The sequence below is a fragment of the Glycine soja genome, chromosome 8, assembly GCF_004193775.1.
Source record: "Glycine soja cultivar W05 chromosome 8, ASM419377v2, whole genome shotgun sequence".
Lineage (NCBI taxonomy): Eukaryota > Viridiplantae > Streptophyta > Magnoliopsida > Fabales > Fabaceae > Glycine > Glycine soja.
The window spans coordinates 44181043-44207240 of NC_041009.1; the positions used below are offsets into that span (position 1 = coordinate 44181043).

A 26198-nucleotide genomic window follows, 5' to 3' on the forward strand; every position below is an offset into this window, starting at 1 on the left:
TTGCATATTCAAAAAATTTTACACAAACAATATTTACTTCAAATAGTAGTGTAATTTTGTAGATGATCACTTAGGGTTGTTTGTTAATATTTATTTTCCTTATAAAGACAATGATAAGGTAAACAAAAAATTATGTGATGAATAAAATATGAGATAATAAGAAAAGTAGAAGATAACAATCCTCCTTCACTGCAAATATAGATAGTAAAAAATATCGTTTTCCTATATAGAGTAGATAGATGATAAAAAAAAGGAAAATAAAAAACAAATAAGTTACAAAAGAAAAGTTGAAAGAAAAGATGAAAGCAGAGAGGAAGTTTTTGGAGGAAAATTTTTTCACCAAGAGATGTGTCCAAGTAAGATATTGTTTTATCATAGTATATAGAAGATATAGATATAGAAGATTGTTTTTTCTTGATAACCGGATAGGTTTAATTCTTCTGTAGTATGCTGTATCAAAAAATAATTATGGAATATGTGATCCAGAATAAACAAAGCGGGACATTTTGAGAATCATATGAAAATTTCAAGTGAGAAGGGGGTGCATATTTTTATAGGGTGTGTGAAGAAAAGGCCTCATGTTTGTTGCTTAGTATTTGTAGTTTATGAATGGCAGAATTGGCACTAAGATTTTTGACCCAAAAGGAATTCATCTTCGTAATTTGGGGAAAGCAAATTGCTTAGGTGAAACCCAACTCCAATGTGAGACCAAAAACATTAAAATAAATTCTTAACTGCTAGAAGGGGCAAGTATGATACCCAATAGTTTATTACTTGATCTGTTTCCATAAAAAGCAATACTCCTATATCAAAGGACCAAAATTGAAACCACCCAACTAATTCCTAGGTCAAAGAGAGGAAAGCGCTACCTAATTTGATCTTTGCTCCTCCCCAGAATAAATAAATAAAAAATCGTCATAAACAAAACTTTTATATTAAGTGGGGGGCAAGTTTAGGTACTATTCAAATGACCGAGGAAGCCTACAAATCAAATTTGGAAGAACATTTTCCTTCCGTCTCAAGTTGAATTTAAAAACATTAACTTTCTAATATATCCTTTATCTATCTAACTTATGACTCATTTATTTTTTCCATACACAATTTTCCCTAAATATTTTCACTAAATATTAATTAAAAGTAGTCTTGGTGAAAAAGCAAATGTTTCATTAATTAAAAATCGCATCTCCATTCACATGTAATGGTTTTATCCAAAGTATACTTCACTTTTAAGGGTGTGTTCGGTCCAGAAGACAGAAATAGGAGAAGAAAAATAGAGTAGAGTGTGAGAAAAATGTGTCCTATGGAATAAAGTACAAAATTAAGGACATGAACTAATACACGCTTCAGGGTTGAGATTATATCACATTCACAGTGACAGCTTAAGACAGATAAAGCAGAAATATAACAATCCATTCATAATCATCATATTGAAGAGGAAGCACAATGCCTCCAAAATCCACCGGCAAAAGCTGTATATAATAGCAGATAATAAAATATGTATCTTATGCCATACATAGCTCTAAGTTAACTAATTCCTACTTATAATGAAGAGCAAAGGTAATCACATCCTTCAGACAACAGAACCTCCTGTCTGGTGAAGCATGGCATCAATCTCGTCCCCGTCCTCCATTTCCAACTGCAACAAAAAGAAATTCAAGTCAAACCAAAAAATGTAGATTATAAGAATAAAGAATACAAGGGAAATTCATGAATAGATGTAGAAAACACAAACCTCATCTGGAGTCTGCTCAGCTCGGAGGCGGCGTCCATCAAACAGAAAAGCAATGGAGTTGAAATCCACCGACTGTCGGTCACAGTAAGCATTCATAAGCTTCTTCAATTGAGTGCTTCTCTTGATCCTGAAAAAAACTTCATTCCCATCCTACAACATCCGAATCACAAATTAGCAAATTACTCATGTTAACTTCATGATTTCAGTATATACAGAAAACTATAACAAATTCAAAATTTACGAGTACAAATGTCATTTTTTTTCAGTCACCACACTTTCATTCAAAACAGAAAAGAGAATTATAATCTTTGAACAATAACAAATTGATCATCCATATAAATGCATATACCAAATTCTGTAGAAAGTAGAAACAGACAAGGAAAACACAGGAGAAGGTGTAGTCGTTAGCATAATTTGAGTTGGATTTTTGCATCCTCTAACCATAAAAATTGATCCATTGGAGAACCAATTTACTATTATTAATTGAAATACACACAAACATCATCTCAAATTCCTAAAGCTTAATTTAAAACTAAAACTTGTCTCGTTCCATAAAACCTGCATTCAAAAGTTAGACATTGAGGAATTATAACAAAATGAACAATGCTTGAACCCAACTATATTCCTGCCCCTGCCAATCTGAAGGAGGAATTAGATTTGACATGGTCATCATCCTCGTTGACTATAATGCCGGTCAGCAACCAAACAATTGGTACCAAATTTGATAAAATCCCTTGCAAATGGCAACTAAAAAACATGTTCGTCTTAATAATATCAAGTACCAAGTACAAGACGTTTACCAAGTAACCATGCAACAGCGCCAAAAACTACAGCACGCAGGTGTTCAAAATTTCAAACAGTAACTAATCAGGAAAAGATGCTAACTAAGCACTATGAAGCACGGACACCCCAGCCCCTTGCAGTGTCACCGACACCGACACCCGTACCGGATTGAGTTTGATATGTTTGACAGGTGTCCACGTCACTGTGTTATGGCCGGTGTCCATGTCCGTGCTTCATACTAAGCATCTTGAACTTACCCGAACTAATCAATACATCACGCAGACAACAAGTTAATCAATGTAACACAATTAAATGAAATTCAATCACAAAGACCAAAATCATAAACACGACAAAAAAATTTAAAAAGTAAACAATTAACACCAATCAGTTCAGAGTAAATCATCATCAAATTCCAGAGCAGGAATTTCATGAGGAACACGGAACAAAGTCGAACCCTGATACAAAATTTACTCAATTTACTCCAGGAGATAACATCATCAAACTATCATGATGATCAAAAACAAAATCCACAAAACATGAATTTCATCAGATACATGCAACAGAGTCAAACACAAATACAAAATTAAATTACCGAACAAAAAAGCATAATTAATTAAACAATCAAAAACAGACATAAATTTTTGCAAGAGAAAGAAAAAAATCGTGAAGTGAAACAGAACCCATTTTTTTCACAGCAAAATCATCAAGTTTCAATTTTTACCCAACCCCAGGAATCCAAAACAAAAAATAAACCATAATCATAGCCACCCCAGAATCAAACCCAAATTTTCTACAAAAAAATAATCAAGCTTCGACACACGTTCATAATAAACCCCACAAATCGATCTCAAACTAACAATAACTCACAAGAGACAAAAACCGGGGATCAACGGCACCGAAGTAACACGATCCAACAAAAGATCAAAACCCTAGAAATGAAAAGAAGCGAAAGAACAAACGAACGAACCTGCCCCTTAACCTTAAGGTTGATGTGTGCTCCCTGTTCGGTTGGCTTCTTGTCTTCCTCGTTGTTGTTGGTAACGCCCGACATCTTCGAACTCTCCGAAAGAACGCTTCTTCTTCTTCTTTCCTTTCGTCACCGCCGACAAATGCCGTATGAGAAAAATTGTGATTGCGAAAAGGGTCTCTTATAGAATAAGGATTTGGACCGTTCTTATTCCTTTTTGTGGTGTTTCTCGGCCTATGGATTAATGGGTCCGTTGGGCCTAGTAAGCCCAATGCTTATCTGAATATGATGAGCCTGTGACAGTTACAAGTTTGAATTTGAATCTAGGGAAGCGTGGCCGAAAGAAAAATGAAGATGTTTTTGAGAAAATATTTATTATTAGTATTTTGCTCATCCATTGCATAGATGAAGGGGATGTACATAAGTTTTTGTATCATGTAATAATATATGCTTACAATAAAGGGGATATCTATTTTTAATGTATGTAAATTCTTGGTTTAAACATATTTTTTATTTTTTGTAATTTAATTTTTTTTATTTTTGTTTCTGTAATTTTTTGTTCATTTAAATTTTTACAAAATGTGATTATTTTATTGTTTGTTCTTAAAGTATGTTAGATAAAAAAAAATTGTTTAAAGTGTTATTTAAATAAAGTGTTTTATGGACAAAAATCAAAACAAACATATTTTATAATTTATAATGATTAAAATAAATAAAAAATACAGAAACAAAAATGAAAATAAACAAAGTTAAATAACAAGAACCAAAAATGTATTTAAATTTAATTTTTTTACTATATTATCCTTCTAACATGTATTGAAAATCACCCCACAATCACAATGATTAATATAAAAAATAACTTTTCAACGATGATAATGATTTACAACTAAATCTAACTCTAAAATAATATAAAACAAAAATATAGACAAACAAAACACGGAGTGCGATGCACGAGACAAAATTTTGTAACAGTATAATTTTGTATTTTTATGAAATAATACGTTTTGTAAATTTATTTGTTTTGTTTTATTATTAAATCATGCTCATAGGATTTCATTCATAATTAAAGAGTTAATAGAAGTAGGAATTAAATAAAAAACATGTTGACTAGCATAAAATCTAAATTTTCTTGTGAGATAATTGACAGCTTGAGAGGACAGTTTATTGAAATGTTGAAAACCTTCTCTTAACAAACTTCAAGGATGGCTCCAAATTCATAATTGTTGAAGATTTGAGAATTCATGCAGTCTACAAAATGATTGCAATCTGAGTAGGGCATGATGGAGATTTTGTTTGGATATCCAATTGATAGTTGTTTGGAAAGCTATTGTTTCTGCTTCCTGTGGTAGCGGATTGCCTATAAACCAGGTTGTCTTTGCTGATTGGAAATGACCCAGATGATTTCTCTTATAACAGTTGTTACTCCAAAGATGTCTGCATCGCTAAATAAAGATGCATCAAAGTTACATTTTATCACTGAATACTTTTGTAAGTTGAAAACTCTAAGATGATACTTTTAATATCTTAAAGATCTGTGTCAAATTTTGTTAAGAAAGATCAACAAGACTAAGGAGCATCACACTAAATACATTTCCACAACTACTTACTTACAAGATAATTAACTTGTAAGTGTATGTTTAGTTTGCAAATGTTTTGACGTGCATTCCAATAAAAATAAAATAAATACAAAAATCATGTTTTATTGATAAACATAATTTTACAATGGATTTCCAAACATACTCTAAATCTCCAACTTGAGAGACTTATCATTGGGCCAGAAGCATTAAAACAATTATTTGAGAGACTTTTCTATTTACACCCTCTATCTGCTAAATGCACCTTCTTCCTATATTTTTTTCCTAAACCACCCTAAGAAATACACTTAACTCAAGTTTTTGTGTGTTGCACGCAGCCCCAAAACATGGGCTGCCAATTTTTGAGCGAGAAAACTCTTCTTCCATGAGAACTCATCCTCATTAGGGACCCTTAGCATCCTCGCCTTCTACGCCGCCATGACCATGTGTCGCATTAGTTTCATTACCCTACTCACCCACCCCAACATGAAAACATGTAACTACAACTAGCAAGTTTTTTCTCGATCCCTCCCTCCCTCTTAATCGCAGTGGCAACCCCTGTGGGTGGTTACCAATAGCCTCCCTGGTGAACCACTATATTGACCTCACTATGGCCTTCGAAAAACACAATCATCCATCATTTTTTGTAGACACAATTTCAATATGCTTTAAAGAATGTTAAAAAGACACAATTTCGTAGACCAGAGAGGTATTATATGCAAACAAAGAAGAAGAGAAAGATGAAAAGATTGGGAGTAGGGATGACAAAGTTTACCTAGATCCCACGGGTATGCATAAAAATATTCTCAAATGACCGGGTAGGATAAATGGCTTGTTGGGGTCTCAGCCCCACACTTGTTATAGATACATATTAATTTTATTAAAATGTAATATGTATATATGTATATAAAATGAAGAATTAAATTATACCGGTGTAAATGTAACTTTAATAACTATCATTTTATAATTTTAAACTAGATAATATTTTTAAAAAAATTTATCATTAGATTGAAAGTTACTTCACATAGATCACATATGTAAAATTTCATATTAATTTAAAATCATTTAATATCTCTTTTATATAAATTAAAATCAACATAATATAAACATTTTAAAATATATTAAAATATGAATCATTCGATTACTTTATAAATATAAAATGCTTCTTGTGATCATGTAATTATTTTATATTTATGTCTTGGGATGCATATAATATAAAGTAACCATTTGTGGGGAGGTAATTGGTTGAGGGCTCTATTTGGTTCAATTTTTTGTAAATGAGTTGGGTACCTCATTTTTTTTATAGGAAAGGTAATTTATTAGAATAATCCCGTCTCACAAGCCGCGAACAGGCTATAAATATAAATGTTTACTTTTGCTTTTATATATATATATATATATATATATATATATATATTATAAAAAATTAATTAAATATTGTACTAATTTTAACTTAATGACTAGCACATAAATCTTAATTTAGTTCCAACAAAGTAACACATTTTTTTATAGTTCCATTGTTTGAAGTAGGTGAGGCATCTATAAGTAATATTAATAATTCATTCATTCACCTTGGCTACTAGGATAGCAAGACAAATAGAGTATTTATGCATGGATATATAGATAACTAATAAATATGGGAATGAATATTTTTTAAGATGAGACGAGTATTATAATATTTATTCAGATTTTATCTATTGTTATCCATGAGGGATGATGTTTGGGAAGGTGATTTGATTAAAATAATTTTAAAAAAATGAATAAGTAAACTATTGGGGTGAACATAGCAACTGTATGGACATTTGCTATTGACACTCATGATTACTAACTACACCCCTCCCTTCTCTTTATATTTTTTTATTGTCTAATATACTCTTTTATTCATTAAAACATAGTTACATGGATTACTCTGTAAAACAACATACATCTATTTCATAAAGTAATTTCTGAAATTGTATTAATAATTCTAGAAACTACATTTCAAAACAATATATAAGCATCACGTATGTTACTTTTTTAGATTTTATTTTCATCCTGTATTTTTTATTATTTAAATCCTAATTTTGAACCTCCGTATTCATTAATTGTAAACCTTGTTGTGACATCGCATTTTCCATAAAAAAAAAAGTGTTGTGAAAATGTGCATTTTCTTCATGTGGTATTGTGTTTTAACATATGTCCATAGCTGAGTTCATCTATTATATATAGTGTACATGATACTTCATTTTTTTTACAAAGCTTGTTGACACACCATCAAGTGTCTTCTCATGTTTGGTTCATCGAAAATTTTAAATATAGGTTATCTGTCTTTCAATATTTAGCCTCTCAATATGTAGCGTCAAAATAAATGTGTCAAACATTAGCGATTAACAACTATTGCAACTCCTTAAGGGAACATTCTATATTTCATATTTTGTTTATTACTCCTATAACCATATATTTTAATTTTAAAAATTAATTTCAAGAAGTACCTATATTTTGTTAAAACATAGGTCTGGAACAACAAATATCAATTCCAAAAAGTAATTTCAAGAAATATATTTTAACAAAATACATATAATTTTGTTAAACTACTTTGATATATGTTGTTTCAAAAAATAGTTTTTGGAACTGTATATTTTATTAAAATATTGTTCCAAAAATTACTTTTTATAATTGATATATGTTGTTGCGAAAAGTAATTTCCAAAAGTATATTTTAACAAATAAAAAGTATAATTGGCAATAAAAATTATAGAGAAGGGAAGAGTTGTACAAAAATTGGGGATGCAAATAGCATTGACATTAACTATGTTTGTTCACAAGTTTGTGACTCAAGTTTTGCAAAATTTACCAGTTAATCATTAAGAAATACACAGAACCCACAACTTGTTGCTTTAGCCCAAACGTGGATTCAAGTTCTAGGAACAATGCAATCAAATGGGCACTAAGTGAGTGTTTGATAGATTCATCATCAGATCAGCTATTATTCGTAATTCAAGTTTTGAACTTGAATATTTTCTAATTTTTATGTCAAAATCTTAAAAGCTTCGAAAATTTGCTTCATATAATTGGATCCATTGTTGAAAACGATAAATCAACCATACACTATTTATCACGTCCAAGTAGAAGCAACGCTATATAACTTCTTAATTCATATTTTATACATCTACTTTTTGGGATATTTATGTGAAATTAAACACATTTTAACAATTTAACATAAACTTATTTGTCATGCATGATTTTAAAATGTAAATAAGATTAGACTGAGCTCAGTTTGGAGTGGTATGGTGCAAGTTGTATACAATTGGTTGGTAGAATTAAGAATCAAGTTCAAAAAAAATCTGAACAACAATTTGATGATGTTCTCCATCTCTATGGGCAAAACCAGTACTAAGTGTGCTAGTAAACAACATTTGCAGCACATTTTCTGATTCCAAAACAGCGAGTTGTATTTGGCTTATTACAATATATATTCTTTTGCCTTTTCTCTTTTTTTGTGAAATGTACTCCTTTTGAATTTGGATGCAAGCCTTTGGTGTTCTTGAGCTTGATGGAGAGGATGGAAAAGCAAAAGTAGGAAAATATTTAAATGGGATTGTAAGTTATGTGACAGTTTGAGGAACAATTTCTGCCAAGAGAGCTGAGCAAATGAGCATGGTCAAAACCTGCACATACAACTTTTACTCATTTTCAGCTTCTGAGACCCTTCTCCTTTATCTTCTTTCTATGCAAAGGTCAACAAGGTACCCACCTCTCTTCCCTAGCTGACACCAATTCAAACACAAATTATAATAATACTTTCTCAAATATAAGATGCATTCAACTCAGTTTTTAGGATTATAGTGTTTGTCTCAACGTATGAGAATTTAAAATATAAGAACAAACATAAATTAACATGTTTTTTTTATTCTAATTATGATAGGAGTGTTATTTTTCTAATGAAGTCAAAAAGAGATTAATGGGACAAAACTATACTCATGCTCTATTCACGGAGTGAGAACACGTTTAGTGGACTCAAGGCATTGATCTTATCTAATTTTATTATTAAAATAACCCTCAATTAGGTAAAATAGTGGTCAAATGATAGGATATGAATCTTAGGATCGTGTCGAATTCGTAAAGATCAACATGTTATGTCAAGCATATTTTTATTTCTTACGTATGTTCTTTTTTTGTTGTAATCTTATCATTCTTGCGTCTATTCTTTATGAATGAAGGAATAAAGTTATAGATTAGATGTAAAAAGTAAAAAGTGAAGAAAAATAATTAGGATAGTTTTTAAAGATTTCATAAGGAAATTGACTAGCTATGACCACAAAAAAGGATTAGTTACTGGACTGATAATATCTGTGTATATACAGCAAAAATACATAGTTGCCATATGCTTGATCGGAGAATTAAAAGTAAACTTAGGCATTGTGCTAAATTAATTGTCTAATTCTCATGTTACTCTTTGTATCAACCGTGAAAAACCAAATATGAGTCTATGTGCATGAAAATTGTTACTCTTAAAAGTTTTTTTAAATAAACATTAAATACGTGGAACTTATTTTTTAGTAACAAGAAAAATACTCGCACACAATAAAAAACTTAAACATTAACTTATTACAATAAAATATAACATGAAATAATCACACTTTTTTTTTATTTCCTAAAATCTTTCCTCACGACGCGGTTAAAATAAATTCACAAAAATACACGTAGTTGATTTAGTGATTACTGGCCTTCTAAGTGATAATAGTGAATTATTGAAGGCCGTGAAAGTATCACGCAGATATGTCCCATGTCCGGTATCTTGAGACTCTACAACAAATTATTATTTCATGAAGTGTAGTTCTGTATTCTTAATTATATGATATTCTTTTAATGATTTCTTAGTTATTAAATAAAAAGTATTAAATCATTTTATATATTTTTTTTTTTAAAAAAAAACTATCAAACATATATACTTTTCATTTAATACTTTTTTCTATAAAATATTAAAAATATCAACAAAATAAGATTATAGAAAAACATATAATATTAGTGAGATTTTAATTGGTAAACCCAAGGTGGAGGTATATTTAGATATTAATTATTTGGGTGGTTGGTATGATTTTTGTCTGAGCTGGGGCACCATGCATGTGGTGGAAGGAAAGGTCCTTAGCTAGGTTGCATAGGCTAGAAGCAGGGAATTTAATTTGGAGGAAGTTCTTTCTCTTTGGAATCGGATTCTCTGGAGGCTATGAGGTTAGTCCAGAAGGTGTTTAGCTACACCCTTATTTATAAAAGGCAATATTACTAATCTTACTATTCCAACTTTAATAATCATAATATTTAAACTTTTATCTAAAGGGGTAGAATCCGTAGAGATTACGTTGGGCAAATGTCATGCGTGTGTGTGTGTTAAAGGGTGGGAGTGTTTACATATTAGAGGCGTAATTTAAAAAAAAAAATTATGAAAATTGGTAAAAATAAAAAATAAAAAAATGTCACGGGAATATATGTAAGTCGTATTTGAAGAAATCACCCTTTCTTATGTTTTTGTTTAGAAGAGACTCTTTCTTATGTTAATCATATTAGTTTAGTAAATAATTGCATTTTCCCTAAAAAAATGTAAATAATTGTATCATTAGAGCATCATCAACTTAGATGTTTCATGAATTATTTAAAATTAAATAATACTATTTAATAAATTTTTATTATTGGAATAGATGACTTGGTTATGTGTTGTTTAAGTGAATTGTTTATACAAATAATTATTGTTTAATTTATTCTTATCGATTAAAGAATTATTTTTTAATTATAAAATTTAATAAAAAAACTCAAGTTAAACACTTACACTTACAACTTTAGTATTAAAATAAATTTTTGTGTAAATTTTTTAAATTTATATGATATTATAGAATTCATAAATTTAAAATAAACCATTGTATTATAGATATTCTCATGAGATTATATGCATTCAGCCTGCAAAAAAGTTCTCGAATTAATGAGGTGTTATCAACTTATAATCCCATCATATTGATATGGGCTAAGGAATATTGACTTTTATTGGTATACCTAATAATCATCATACGTTCAAAAAAGTTTAAATATATTTTTCATTTCTTAAATTTGTATTTTGTATTTGATTTGTAATAAAAAAAATTATTTTTGATTCTTAAAAAAAATATTTTATTTCTATCATTATATTGACTTTGTTCGCTTGACATGTCAACATTTGATGGAACACATAATTTTGATTTCGATTGTGATAAAAAAAATAATCTAAAAATATTGTAGGCACCACTAAACATAACCAACATAATTGCATAAATAAAATGCACATTTAAAAAAATTGAGGCTCAAAAGTCAAGATTTTTTTTTTGTTTTTATCTTCTATATACAAGTTTTAATTATAAAAGCTCGATTGTTTTTCAGACAACTCAATATTCTTTTCGTTCTTATTTTATTAAGTAATTACTAAAAGAAGTAAATTTTAAAAAAAACTAATGGTATTATTTTTATTTACACAACATAAACGTCACGGATACAAGGACTAACTTAACAATATAAATTAGATAATGATATAAAAAAGAATTACATGGATCATACTATATTTAAAATCAAATCCTTCAAATAATTTAGTGAATTAATAAACTTAGAATTTTTAGAATTCATCATTATAGTTGGAAAGGGAAAGTCATTTTTTTCCGGAATGGTTGAAAGGGAAAGTCAGCTTAAATTAATAATAAGAGTAAAATTATAGCATATATGCAAACGATCATGGCTGTATGGGTGTTTAATTCTAAATCGATCTAAAATAAAAATTAAAATCTGTTAAAAAAAATGAACCAAATTGATTTTTTTTATTTGTTAGAATGATTTTTTTCTTAACCGGATTGATTTAATTTAATTTGTGGTTTATATTTTTGAAATTGATTAATTTAAACAAAATCAAATTGTAACACTTATATTAAAATTTATATTAGTATATGATTATTTTTTTATAATTTTTTTAAGACATGTTTATTTAAAATAAATGAAATTTTTTAGATTTTTATTATAAAAAATTTAGCATATTAATAATTTTGATAGATTATTATCAACAATTTATTAATGTAATTTTATTTAAAATATATATATAATTTTAATGAAATAATATTTTATTAAAAAATATAAAAATCAAACCAAATAAAATTATAAAATATTGATTTAATTTAATTTAAATTTGATTTTAAATAAAAATCGAAACAAACGAATCGTATATAATTTTTTAAAGTTTTTTTTATGAAAAACCAAATTGAACCAAGTCGTAAATACTAGTAAAACGATTGATATACTAAAAAATAATCGATATTATTTGCACCTCAAATAATTTGTTATTTTGTATTTTACTATATATTTTTTATAAAAACAATAATAAATTATGGTTAGTGTGGAGAATATATTGTGCAGTATGACTATGAGTTGGTGGTGTGGCGGCGTGTGGATGGAATAATAAAAGCGGCGAAAGAGAGGTAATAACTGAAGCGCATCAATTTCCCGCGCAATTGCTACAAAACAAACAAAACCTGGCGCTTAATTTCTCTTTCCTTCTCTATTCTTTAGCCTTTGCCGATTGTGACACCACATCTCTATGTAAATGCATAATTACAGACATCATTTTTAAAATAATAATATTTATCCTAAAATACTACTTCCTCTGTTATTAAAATAACTATTATATTTTTATAAATTATTCCAAAATAAATCTTACATTAATATTTCAATATAATATTCATTATTTTTTTAACTAATATTCCCAATAAGTGTTATTTTAGTTTTTCAATGATGATATAATTATTTTTTTAAACGTATTATTTCCTCCCCTTCCATAATAATTATTGTATAAGAAAAAAATATACTGAAATAATTATTATTATTTAATTTTTCAATGCAAGATTAATTATTTTTTTATTTGTATTCCTTATAATATCGTAATGATTTAAAAAAAATGAAAGGAAAAAATGGATTGATTATATAAAATAAAGGGAAATTACAGAAAAGTTCATAATGTAGAAAAATAATTTTATAAATTTGTTATTTTTATATTTATTGATTTTTATAAAATAATTTAAAAAGATAATTATAAGGAGATAACAAAATAGTTTTGATGTATTTATGAATTTTTGTTTATTTATATGAAATAATTTAAGAGACATTTATGAGTAGGGGAGGAAGTTTGCTTAGCCTATACATGGTTCCGATTCCAACCAATGAATAACACTGACCCACTTTCCACCACGCATACCAATACAATATACCCATTACCCACCCCACCTATACCCCATAACTACAACTAATTTGTTTCCTTTCATTTCTCCACCAATTTCCCAAATCTAGAACACAAAAAATACTCACCCGAAATTGAAAATAAAATAAAAATAGTGCATGTGGGCTCAAGTAACAAGTTTTCTTGTGTGGTTATAGAAACCAGATAGGCCAAACCACGCAACCCCTTAGATCCTTCGTTTTGTCCAAACGTGTCTGTACTAATAGCTCCCTCCTTTAAACCGGTTCGTGCACTGAACCGGGTTCAGATGCTGACGCTCATGACGTGTCCCATGTTAGTGGGTCACAAATGATAGACATCGAGGTTGGAGGGGTGGATGGATCTGCTGTGCTAGGGTCCACTTTGGGGGATGGTCAACGGTCAACATGCTTTTAAGATTTTCATGGTGGGTTAAATCAGAATTTGATTTCTCTATCAGAATTTGATTTCTCTATTGTCTCTCCTTATGTTATTTTTGTATTGTCCCTTTAAAATTAAATGTTAGATGATGATTTTTAAAATTAAATATCATCATTAGTGTTATTTTCATGAGACAACATAAGGATAACATTGGAAGGGACAACACATAAATCAAATTAGTTAAATGATGCCCTTGGCCCAAAATGAAATGACATTTAGATCCCTTTCTTTCCTTGCCTTATCTTCTTTTAATTGCATTTTTATTTATTTTTCTCTTTTTCATGTGAGGCTTGCTTGTTTATTGGTGTTTTTGTTATCATCTTGGAAATGCAAGCGATTTGAATCTTCTTCATTCTTTATTGCACCTCCATGATCACTTCTTTTGACATGTTCTGTTTGTCTCAATGAATTGCAAAACAAACCACCGCTACGTAATAAATACTTTCAATGATCATCCTAAACATTTGTTCCAATAAATAAAGACTCTCATTTTACTTACTTACTACATCTTAAATTTCAAAACATCATGATACAAAAGTTTTTGTATAAATTTAACTTATTTAAATCATTTTACTCGCTCCTCGGAAAAACATAATCAGTTTACTCATTCTAATCAATGAAGTGGCTTAAAGGTTAAGAATTATTACAATAATGTAAAAAAAAAGCAAAGAAAGAGGGGGAAAAAAAATCGCAACGTTACCTGCAAATCCGATTCCACGTAAACAAAATCAGTGATTGTGAGTTGTTACTTACAAATAATGGATCAATTGAAGTTATTCCACCGTGTTCTCCTTTGGGGAGATAAGTTTTCCTCGTTGGATAAAACCTCCTTGCATAACAAGGATTGAATATTTGAAATTTTGAATAACTATATTCCATAGCTAATATACTAGCTATATAGTTTAGCTTCAAATTTCAGAGACAATTGGGTATTATTGTTAATCATGGTTGATTTCTTTCCTCATTGAAAATCTTGCTCCCTTAAGAACATAATCGTTCAAAAAGCAATTTCCATAAGTGATGAATAATGGGTCAGATAAGCTTTTATAATTTTGATTATTTCTTTAAAAGAGGATAAGCAAGGAAACGCGATCACACTCTCGTACAATTTTCTCGTTTTTGCTTCTACCTTGAAAACTTCAGTCATTGGAAAGTAGATACCACTTACTCCAAATTTGTTGCGTCTCCTATCAATTGCATTTAGTCAAGTCGACATGATTCACGAATCCAACTAAAAACAAAGAAGAAATGGAATTCTCTTTTGTGCTTAATTATCACTGGTGGACAAATTAAAATAAATACCTATTTTTGAATATTAGAAAGAGCTAATTAAGTGTTTTTATGACTATTTGATCAAATTAGGATGACGTTCAGTCTAAAGTATCACCCAAAGAATATAAAAAAAAAAAAAAGAATTATAAAATTGATTTGATTGTTGTAGGAAGAAGAAATTTCCCCACTAACAAACTACTTGTATCAATTAATATTGACCGAATTAAAAATAAAAAACACTATGAATATTATGCAAGTTATACTCCAATTTTATTCCATGTTTTCATGATAATGTTATGTGATTATTTTATTATTAGGAATATATAGGTCATTCAACTAAACATTTATTGATACTTATCATACAAGTATTTATATATAGATTGTTTCTACAATAGAAGAGAAAATAAGATTAAATAGTTTTCGCATAAGTTGTAAGCTATTTTTTACAAGTTATATCATGAATTTATTATTAAAATAAATTGAAAACAATTTATGAACCTATCATAACTTATTTCTTATAAGTTCTCTCAAAGAATTATATAAATACTTACATTAAACAAAATTAAATAAACTGTAAATAATTTCTTTAAAAAGCACCAATGATACCATACCAAATCATAGTTTATTCCTATTTGGATGAATAGATCAATTGACATGTTTGAGTACCATAAATTAAAATTTTTTTCTTATAAATTAAAATTTATAGAGAAATTAAATAACTTTTTCTTTGTCTCTGATATGTATACAAATATAAGCATTACACAGCAACAAGTTTGAGTCCCTTTGATGATTTTCTAAGAGATTAATGTTTTAAAAAATAATTTAAAATATAGAATTGGTGATGAGACTGATAACAGTTATTGATATAGTAGTGACACTAATTTTAAATTATTTTTAAACATTATAATTCCAATTTCAAACTTTATTGGCTTTCTCGGTTAGGTCAAATGCAGAATGAAAGCAAAGAAAATATATACTAGGTCTGGTTGAATCTATTCTTGTTTATTTATTTTCAAAAATTATTTTGCAAAGCAAAATATAACCAAAAAATTATTTGAAATTTATTATTATTATTATTATTATTATCTTCAAACAAAACATGTATCATGGAGAATTTAGCGGCATTGTTATTAAGTTTGGACATTGGTCAACATGCTAAAATTATTAAGATTAAAAAAAACCATTTTGTCAATTGTCATAATACAATAATTTTAAGTTTGCGCTGAAAATGTAGTTATATTTTTTTCACGTGTTTTTATAATTTTAAAAATAGACTAATGCATCAGCGTGGGCTTGCGGAGGATCCACACTAAAACTCGAAGTTAGCGAGGACAATTATAAAAAATACTAAATTTATTAGCATACATATAAAAATAAAATATAAAATAGAGTAAAGTATATTTTTTATTTTACTAATTTTTTTGAAGTTTAATTTTAGTATTTATAAACTTTTATTTATTTTTTTCTCTCTAGTTTTGATATGCACTCCTAAAAGTATTATTTAAATCATTTTTCATCATTTTATAAAGTGTTACCTAAATCATTTTAGTTTGAAGAGCAAAAGTGATACAATACAAAGTTAAAAAAAAACAAAAAAATGAACATTTTTTTAGGAGAACTAAAACTAAACTTTAAAAATCTAATTCCCCTTTTATTTTATTTATTTAGTTTGAACTTTTCAAAATTTGAAAGAGGAAAAACATTGCTGCTATTTAATTTTTTATTTATTAACTTAATATTTACAATTCTTAATAAAAAAGGAAAAATTTGATAATAATTTTATGTTGTAATCATTTATTAACTTAAGTTAAAAAAAGATTAAGTTCTTAATAAGATTTTCTTTTTTCGTCAATTAAGTTCTTAAGATATGACGAAAAAAAGATTAAGTTAATAAATGATTATAATATGACGAAAAAAGAAAATCTTATTATAAATAATCAATTAAGTTCTTAAGATATTAGTAATTGAGAAAGTTAATATATACTTCATACTAATTTGTAGTAATCCAAATAAAAAGTTTGCTTGCTTATTAACCGTGGTGCATGCAAACTTACGGTACATTTAGCTAAAGAAATTAGAATTGTAATTCAAAATTAAAATTAGTTTAGAATTATAAATTTATTTTTAGTTTGTGTCAAAAATTTAAAGTGTAAAATTATAGTTTTAAGTTGTATTTTAGTTCCAATTTGGTACGCACCTTTAATTAAGGGGAGTTCTAGTATTAAAAAAAATCAAGGGTAGATGCAGGTAAATTTGTATGGAGTTTAAGTAAAAAATAATAACAATATAGAATTGGTGATGAGACTGATAACAGTTATTGATAGCAGTGACATTAATTTTAAATTATTTTTTAAATATTATAATTCCAATTTCAAACTTTAACTATATGTCCAATGTGTCAAATGGACACTTGTAGTTTAGATGAGAATTCAGAAAACTAAATATATGTAATTTCGATAAAATAATTCATTAAGTTGGAGGTCAGTATGTTTCAACTAAGGAAAATAATAAGATAACTTATTTTGTTTTTTTTAATAATGTGTGTTTTCAAAATTTAATTCTAAATTCAAACTTTAATTTTACACTAAATTATGTGTGAAATGAATATTTATAGTTTCACCATTAAAAAAGATGAATACTTGTAGTTCATTCTCATTTCCTTATCGATTATATGTCTCAACTGTAATAAAAAAAATTAATTCATACTTATTATTGAGAAATTTATTTAATTTTATCAAATTGTTTTAGTCTCAATTAAAAGTTAGTTCTTTCTTAAATTGTCTTTCATTAAAATTTAATATCAAACATACAAAAGATATTTGATCTTATTAAATGAAGTATATTTTTAAAACAGTGAAGTTTTATTTTATATTTAAGAACAAAAAATAGAAATTTTTATTACTTATTATACCTTATAGTCTTAATTGGATTGGATCTAATAGACCGATCGAATTTAACCTAATCAACATTTGATTAACCATTGTAATTATATTTATTAGCGTCTTATATTATTATAAATGTAGAATATATCTTACTTGAGTTATACTTTATTTGTATGATTTATGGAGATAAGATATAATCAAATCTTACCATATTTAAGAAACACTATATAATCCACACTTTTACTAAGAGTAAGGTAAAATACACTTTTGTGCTTCAGAGTAGGAGACCTCTAATTCTAGAAAAAAAATCTTGTTCCATAATACTTATATTCAAGAAAAAAAAAGTATTGAAATTTAGAAAGAGGTTAGTATGTCTCAACCAAGGAAAATGATAAGATAGTGCCTCTAATTTGTTTCTTGTGTGTAGGGTGTGTGATTTTTAACGTGTTTTCTTTATAGCTTTTTAATATATATGTTTTTCCCGTAATATGCTTTATAAGTTTTTTTATGTTTGAAAATTATGATTTTTAGAAATCATAATTTGTGAGAATCATGGTTTTTAAGAATGATTAAAATTATCCTTAAAAATATTTATGTAATTATTTTTATGAGAATCAAAGAGTAAATGATATTTTTACTAGAATTTACATTTATTTATCCTATTAAATAATCTAATAAAAGAGCAATGTGATATTTGTATTGTAGTATTTTTATTAACTCGTAAAAAAATCAATTTGACACCCTCTATGAGAATAATTTTGTGAAAAACATGAAAAATAAAGTTTCTCAATTTCAAATTCGTAGAAAACTAAATTTTTTCTTTGTATCATACACCTCCTAACTGTTTGCTAAATAATAAGAATTGCAATTTAGATTTCTTACCATAATTTTTCATTATTTTTATTTTACTATATATATATATATATATTAACTTAAAGTTTATATGATTTATTTTGGAAGCTTTTATGGTGATCTATTAAATGTAGACACGTTTTTTTAGTGAGGATTCTAATTGTAGTTATAGGAATTATCTTAATCTTTAATAAAGATAACTGATATTTTGACGTTCTTTAATCTTGTGCAAGAAAGATCTCCATATTCAATAGGGAAAAAAACTCCATATCAATTGACAAAGAGATGTAACAATTTTGTTATTGTTTCCTTTTCCTTTAATAATTTTATTACTAGGATTCTCTTGAGATTATGGTATATTAAATGAACATTATTTACTCATTTATGATTTATTGTTTATCCGTATAAATTAAACACATTAATTTAAAATATTATGCTTTATTCAGTCAATTAAATCAGATCCTTTTATATTTATGACTTAATATATAGTATTATCTTTGATGAAAGAAATTGAAGAATATTAAAAGAAGGATGGGCAATCACAAATTAAAAAACGTAGTCCCGTGGCTGTGAATAGCATTAACCATGGTTCTCTAATACCCAGCTGACGAAATGATTGAAAATGAATGAAGAAAGATACAAATTTGCCGTTTTAATTCACACTATTAATGTGCTTATTTTCTTTCCTAAAAATATAAGCAAACTAGGGATTATTAAAATTTGGCGTGGAAATCTTTCCAAGGTCTCCAAAATCTGATGCTACTCTTCTCACGCAACAATATTCAATTTAAAGATCCACATGCCATCATCACCCTTCGTTGATCTTACCCTCTGAATCACTGAACAAAGAAAAAATTAGGAACAGTTGTGATATCATGAAAGAGACCTTACCATTACCATACACCCAGTCACCAACCAATTAACCAACCCGCTTCAAACTTTCCCCTCACAACATTAACCTCCTCTCATTAATGGGAAGGCCCTTATTGTCATTTCACAACCCATAATAAATTCCATTGCCAACAATTGAGAAAAAAAAACCACAAAATCAAACATAAAATGATAAAACTGTACCAAAAAATGAAAAAATAAAAATAAAATAGACTCAGAAATACCATATCATATATAGTAAATTTATTATTTTTTAAAATATTACTTAAAAATCATACTTATTTTATTTTTAATTGATTAACAACATAAAAAATTGGTATAGAGAAATTAAACTGTTATTAAAAATAAATTTAATTTCTATGTTTGTTTACGGAATATTTTATATTGTCAATCTATTCAAAAATAGTTATTATAATTTTAAGATGATAATTATAAAAAATAATAAATATACCATAATGATTAATGAGAGAATAAAAATCTTTTAAACTATTAATGGATAGTCTGTTTATTCTAAAAATAATGGATAAGGAAGATTTATTTATTTATTTTTTAATAAAAGAATGAATGAAAGGTCATTAAATTACAGCCACAGCCAAGAAACCCACAGGGAAAGGAAAGAAAGAAAGAAAAGTAGAAAACTACACTCTTGAGGTCCATTCTCAATCTTATTAATATATTTTTGTGTAGATGAAGATCAACAAGAGAAGGTGTTGTTGTGAGTTGTGTTGTTATGGTACCTTCCTTCAACCACAAAACCTCTCTCCCTCTACCACCCATTCTCTTCTCTCTCTCTCTCTCCCTTCCTCCATCTCTCACCTTCTCAATCTCATCACCACCACCATCATCATCATTATCTTCTCCAATCTCTATAACCTCGAAATCCCTCAAAACCTCACCCTCAAACCAAATGAAATGACCCTCTTGTGAGAACATTTTTTCCCCCTTAAGAAAAGGTCAAAGGCTGCAACTTTTTCTTAACCAATCTCACATTTTTTATTTTTCAACGTATTTTGGCCAGGTTTGGTTTTCTGGGTTGTCTTGGAATTCAAAAAAGATTCCAACTTTGAAGATGGGTAGGGGTGGAACCGCCGCGGCGGCGGCGGAGGTCGCCGAACCCGGTTTAAGGCCGGTTTATTTCAAAGAACAGCGATATAGGGGCGTCAGAAAAAGACCGTGGGGCCGGTTCGCTGCCGAAATCAGAGACCCTTTGAAGAAAGCCAGGGTTTGGCTCGGAACCTTTGACACCGCCGAGGAGGCGGCGCGTGCCTACGACACGGCGGCGAGAACCCTCCGGGGACCAAAGGCGAAGACCAATTTCCCTCTTTCTCCGCCGTTCTACCATCCCGATCCATTTTCCGATCACCGGCACTTCGCCAACACCGGCGAAGATTTCCACGATCACCGGCGACCAACATCCAGTGGCATGAGCAGCACCGTAGAGTCCTTCAGCGGCCCCCGTGCTGCCGTGCCGGCGACAGCGCCGGTGGCCACCGGCCGGAGATATCCCCGGACGCCACCCGTTATCCCCGAGGACTGCCGCAGCGACTGCGATTCGTCGTCCTCCGTCGTTGACGACGGCGAAGGCGACAACGTGGCGTCGTCGTTCCCGCGAGAACCGTTGCCGTTTGATCTAAACGCGTTGCCGTTAGACGATGCTGACGTGGCAACCGATGATCTGTTCTGCACCGTTCTTTGCCTCTGATGAGAAAAAATGAAAAAACGGAACGAAATGATGTATTTGGTTCGTTGACGGAATTATTATTATTTTTTTCTTTCTTACTCTTTATCATCTACTTGAATTTTTTTTTATCTTTCTCTTTTTCCCCCTTTTTTTTACTATGCGGAGAAAAATGAAAAAGAAAAATGTGATTGATGATCAGTTATGAAGATTATGGTGATATGATCTTAATTTCTGTGAAGAGTAATTCTTCAGGGTATTGTTGCAGATTTTTTCTCTCAAATTTTCTTTACTTTTTTAGTGTAATGACAAACCGAAAAAAGTGGAAAGCAATATTTTACGTTTGACAGGAGAATTAATTTGCATTACCTGACAAATCATACTTGGTATGTGTCTGTATGTATAATACAATTTAAGAACAAAATTGGTTATCATTGATGATCAATGATCATTCATCACATTTAGAGGACTAGTTTCTATCTATGGTTTGATTCTTTTTACCCATGTTTTTATTTTTCCCCACATTGTATTGTGAGTGAGACTATTGAATGCAATTGATACATATTGCATAATGCATTTTGGTTCAGTTGATTTTCAAAAGGATTTTTATTTTTCGTATAAGAGTTTATTAAATTACAACAATTACATTTCTAAATTTATGTTTTTTACTTGAATGGGTGGACAATTTAGTTTGGTCACGAAATATGACTTTTGTAAGTGTTCAATAGCATAGCTTTTTCCTATAACCCTATTTTGAATTTTTTTTTTCTCTCCCATCCCTTGAGCTAACCAACATAGCTTGGGAAGAAACTTTGTTAGGTGAGGGAGGTAGATGGTGATAATTTCTTGTTTCTCTTTTTCATTGTGGGAGCAATGGCAATAGGAATAGAACAATCATGTTGCCTTCTATGACACTCAAGATGTTTGGCAGGGTGAGTAATTTGGATTTTGGACGGTGAATGATTAGATAGAGAGAGATGCTTTCTCTTTTATTCTTGATATTTTATCCTCACTAATAATAACTTGCAATGTCTTGGAACTTATACCGCCAAAGAAAAGAATCTATCCACATCTCAATTCCAAGGAGCACATGGTTTTTCATGAAGAACTTCTAAGAAATGTACCTAGTGCTAGGAAAAGGAGACGTTAGAAATTTGAAGTTTGATACATGTAAAGGTTGTTTATCCGTCAATTCACCTTAATAACTTAGTTGGGTTGTCTTTGAATTCTAAACAGAAAATTCATGGGGAAGGTATTGTGTGGTATGGACAGTTTGACAACTTAGAAATTTAGGTTTACCTTAATTTTCCTACCTCACCGTAATAGCTTTTAAATTAAAAGATTACTAGTGTTCTCAACGAAAGATAATCGTATTCGAGATCATTATAGGACCTTGTTGTAATAGTTTGTGTTGATAATGCTCTTGTTTTAATTCAATAGGAAATAATGAAAGGCACCCAAGAGATCCTTAAAAAGTCAACATTATGGTGGTTTGAAGTGATGCTTTTGAAGAAGGGGATTGCAACATCTAAAACAACACTATTGGAATCAATTAGAATTATATGGCAATTGAAAAATTTTCTTGTCCCTTTCCCAAACTACAAGAAATGGAACTTTCAAGGTAGCCTTCACTAGCCATAGCATATACATAAATACATATGGTAGCCGAACCATTCGGGCATTCTCATCTCGGTGCAGCTCACTTTGCCACTAATTGTCTTGTTTGGGTTGTCTAGTACACCTACGAACATTATCTTTGAGGTATAAGTGTGATAAAATTTAGCACAACGAAAATGCTAGCTATCTTGGATTGCCATATCACTTGTTGAGGTAGAATAATGACCAATAATGTTGTGTTAGTTTATGGCTTTCTGCTTTCTTAATCTACACTTGTGTATAATAAGTCTATATGAGATTTTCTTCTTTGTTTGCCAACTTGTATATCCGTTTTGAACATAAAAATTAAAGAAACCCAAAAGTGAATAATTGAATGATGCCCATCATATTCCTCTGTCTAATGCTTTGTGATTGTATGGCCACTAGTGTTTGGCTCAAATCTACTTTGGCATGCAAAGAAAGTGGTAAAAAGAAGGAGTTATTAAGGTGAAAATCTTTTAGTTTAATAACTTTAAACATTTAGAATCAATCTCTCAATTTGACATGTAACTTATGTCCGGTGATTGTATTGTCAATTTCTTTCTTTTTGAAAAAAAAAGATTTTGTTTAAAAGGTTATTTAAACCAAAAGGGTAAAAATGATCAAATGTATGAATAACTAAGACAATTGTTTCAATTTAACTAACCATTTCAAGTTTAAACCTAAATGAGAACTTTGTTACTTATAATCATTTTACTTAGTTAAATAACATTATTTTTCATCAAAGATACTTATGTTATATATATAAAACCCAAAAGGGTGAAGGGAGTAAGTTTGATTATTGGATGCAACAAAAGTGATTGATGCCTACCAACCCATGGTTAAGTATTCTTTAGATTCAGATTTACAAAATATTGAATCGGGTTATATGATTAATTATTTTTGAAATTCTAAGGACTTTGATTATGATTAGGGTTGGTAATCTTAAATTCTTAACAATAGGTGCTGGGGGTTGGACCACTTTGAAGGTTTAGCTAATTTCTCTAGGTGGAATAAATAACTACCAAGCTTGGGGACGGGTGAGGAGTGAGGACAAATTAGGTTAAATGTGAAGGAGGGAGTTGATGCAATTGCTGGTGAGGAGAGAGTGTGGTCACAAAAATGGTAAAATGTGTTACTGATCATATCACGGGCTCCATATGCATTTATTATTAGAGGCAACAACACAGTGGGCCGAGAAACATGCACCACAGAGTATATCGACCCTTGTTACTCATAAAGTGAAACAATGAATTGTTCAAGGGTGGCCAAGTGTTGGACCAGATTTTTTAAAAAAGTGGATGGGTGAGCCTGCAGTAATAAAATAAAATAAATGAAGAGGAAAAAAATAAATAGGGAAAGGGAAAAATAGAAAAAGATGAATTTGTCGAATAAAAGAAGAAATGGAAGAGAAGGTGAGTGGAGTTCATAATAATTGCAATGACCTTGGAGCGAATTCAATGATTTATCTTTGGTAAATCTCAAAATAAGCCTTGTTTCTAATAGAATTTTTTTGACACCACCGATTGAGAGGAAACAAATAAGACAACATATCTTACGTATTATTTTTGGTGATGTCACAATGGTTAAATATATCAAGTCATATATTGCTTTTTTGATAAAGTTAAAGTAGAGAATTAGCAATAATAAAACTTGACCATCTCAATTGAAAAACAAAAATAGTATAACTTTTTACACGCGATGACTATCGTGAAGACTAAAAAATCAGGACCACATGAGGATATCCGTGAAACATCAATTTTTACCGTTAGATATAATAATAAAATAATCAACGGTTTGAATTAATAAACGGTAACCTGATGAGAATAAAATTTTAAATTTACAAAATAGTCCTTCATGTTACTCAATTTAAGAAATTACCTCATTTACCTCTGTTGGACTTCGAAGCTGCCTCTCGAACTTTGACCGCAACGTGCCCACTCTAGGAAATTGATTTTTGTGTTGTTCTTTTTTCAACTGTCTCTTTGTTGTTGATGCAGTTGTGTTAATAAATAATTTTATTAATATTTAATTTTGTAATTCAATTTTAAAACTGTATAATTTTCAAAGTACAGCAAAGAGACAACAGAGAGAAACAGGAGAGAAGCCAGGTCCCTAATTTAGACATATCAAATTATATCGGATATGTTTGAATCACTGTTCGCACACGTTTCAATGTATACAAACCGAAACACTTTTCTCTACATGGATTGAAATGAACGAACGTTTAAGGTATTTTGTCATAATAGATATATATATTTAAATTTTATTTAATTAATTAAAATGAAATTAGTGATTTCAAGTATAGATGTATAAATATTTATATGGTATGTATACACATACTAAAGCTGTTATTGATGTAAATTTATATTTGAGTAAAATTTTTCTTTAAAGTGAGTTTGAATGCATACTCTCATGCATTAGTCGCTACTCGGTTAGATTTTTAATTTATGTACTTTGTTCAGCAAAAAAAAGTTGAGAATTAAAAACACTTACATACTTTTTTGTCTTAAAAATTTTCTTATGATGCCTATATATTCATGTCTTTTGATAATGTTAAGAAATTAAACTAAATTAATTATTGTATCCTTTGAGGTCGATATACAAGTTAACCTTATCTCTCCTGCTGGCAAGTCAAATTCTTACTGACTTGTTATTAGATCAGCAGTGAAGTGGCCTCGCCATGTTAATTTATGTTCAAGCTATAGAGGATACAAAGTTTGAATCATTATTCTGCGATATAGGAGACAAAACACCTACGAAAAATTCAAGATAGTAGTAGATGCTATGAACATAAAAGCTAGGGTTGGTTGCTATAACTTGAATGCTTTGAGTAGGCTACCTCAAACCTATGAAGGAATCTTGTACCAAAATATTTTGGCACTTATCTTGGGACACAATGAAGCTTTTTATCAAATGCCCTAGGTTTTGCTTGGAAAGATGGAGAGAACACAATGGCAAGGAATCGCTACAACAATGAGGAAAACTTTGCCCTAAACCCAACCCTAGAGGAGTTGCTTGCCATCATGAATGGTTTCAGGAGGAGAATGCATAGGTCTACAAGACGCCAGAGGAGAAGTGTAGAGAGAACAAGGAGATTAAGAGGAAGGTAGACGAAATGCAGGAAACATGAACATAAGGAAGGCAGAAGGCAAAAGACAACGGTGGAGCCACCAAGATATTTCGAACCTTTCTTGATAGAAATTGATGCCAAGCCCATCCTGCCACATTTCTTAGTTCCCAAGGTGGAGTATTT

The 26198-nt window shown here is 29.4% G+C and overlaps 2 protein-coding genes across 2 annotated transcripts; one reads left to right on the plus strand and one right to left on the minus strand.

Moving 5' to 3' along the window:
• Positions 1-1387: 1387 nt before the first annotated feature.
• LOC114423448 (small ubiquitin-related modifier 1) lies at positions 1388-3647 on the minus strand. Its single transcript, XM_028390211.1, has 3 exons — positions 3483-3647; positions 1733-1882; positions 1388-1636 (listed from the first exon to the last, which is right to left on the minus strand). The coding sequence occupies exons 1-3, from the start codon at positions 3564-3566 to the stop codon at positions 1571-1573; spliced, it is 300 nt and encodes a 99-aa protein (XP_028246012.1). The 5' UTR covers positions 3567-3647; the 3' UTR covers positions 1388-1570.
• Positions 3648-20236: 16589 nt separating this feature from the next.
• LOC114423450 (ethylene-responsive transcription factor 3-like) lies at positions 20237-21574 on the plus strand. The gene has a single exon (XM_028390212.1). The coding sequence runs from the start codon at positions 20699-20701 to the stop codon at positions 21329-21331; it is 633 nt and encodes a 210-aa protein (XP_028246013.1). The 5' UTR covers positions 20237-20698; the 3' UTR covers positions 21332-21574.
• Positions 21575-26198: the final 4624 nt, after the last annotated feature.

Coding starts and splice junctions, on each gene's coding strand:
- LOC114423448 (XM_028390211.1), bottom strand. CDS start 3,566: ATGTCGGGCGTTACCAACAACAACGAGGAAGACAAGAAGCCAACCGAA. Junction 1,883..3,482: donor ACCTTAAGGTTAAGGGGCAG/GTTCGTTCGTTT, acceptor CGGATGTTGTAG/GATGGGAATGAAGTTTTTTT. Junction 1,637..1,732: donor CTGAGCAGACTCCAGATGAG/GTTTGTGTTTTC, acceptor TTTTTGTTGCAG/TTGGAAATGGAGGACGGGGA.
- LOC114423450 (XM_028390212.1), top strand. CDS start 20,699: ATGGGTAGGGGTGGAACCGCCGCGGCGGCGGCGGAGGTCGCCGAACCC.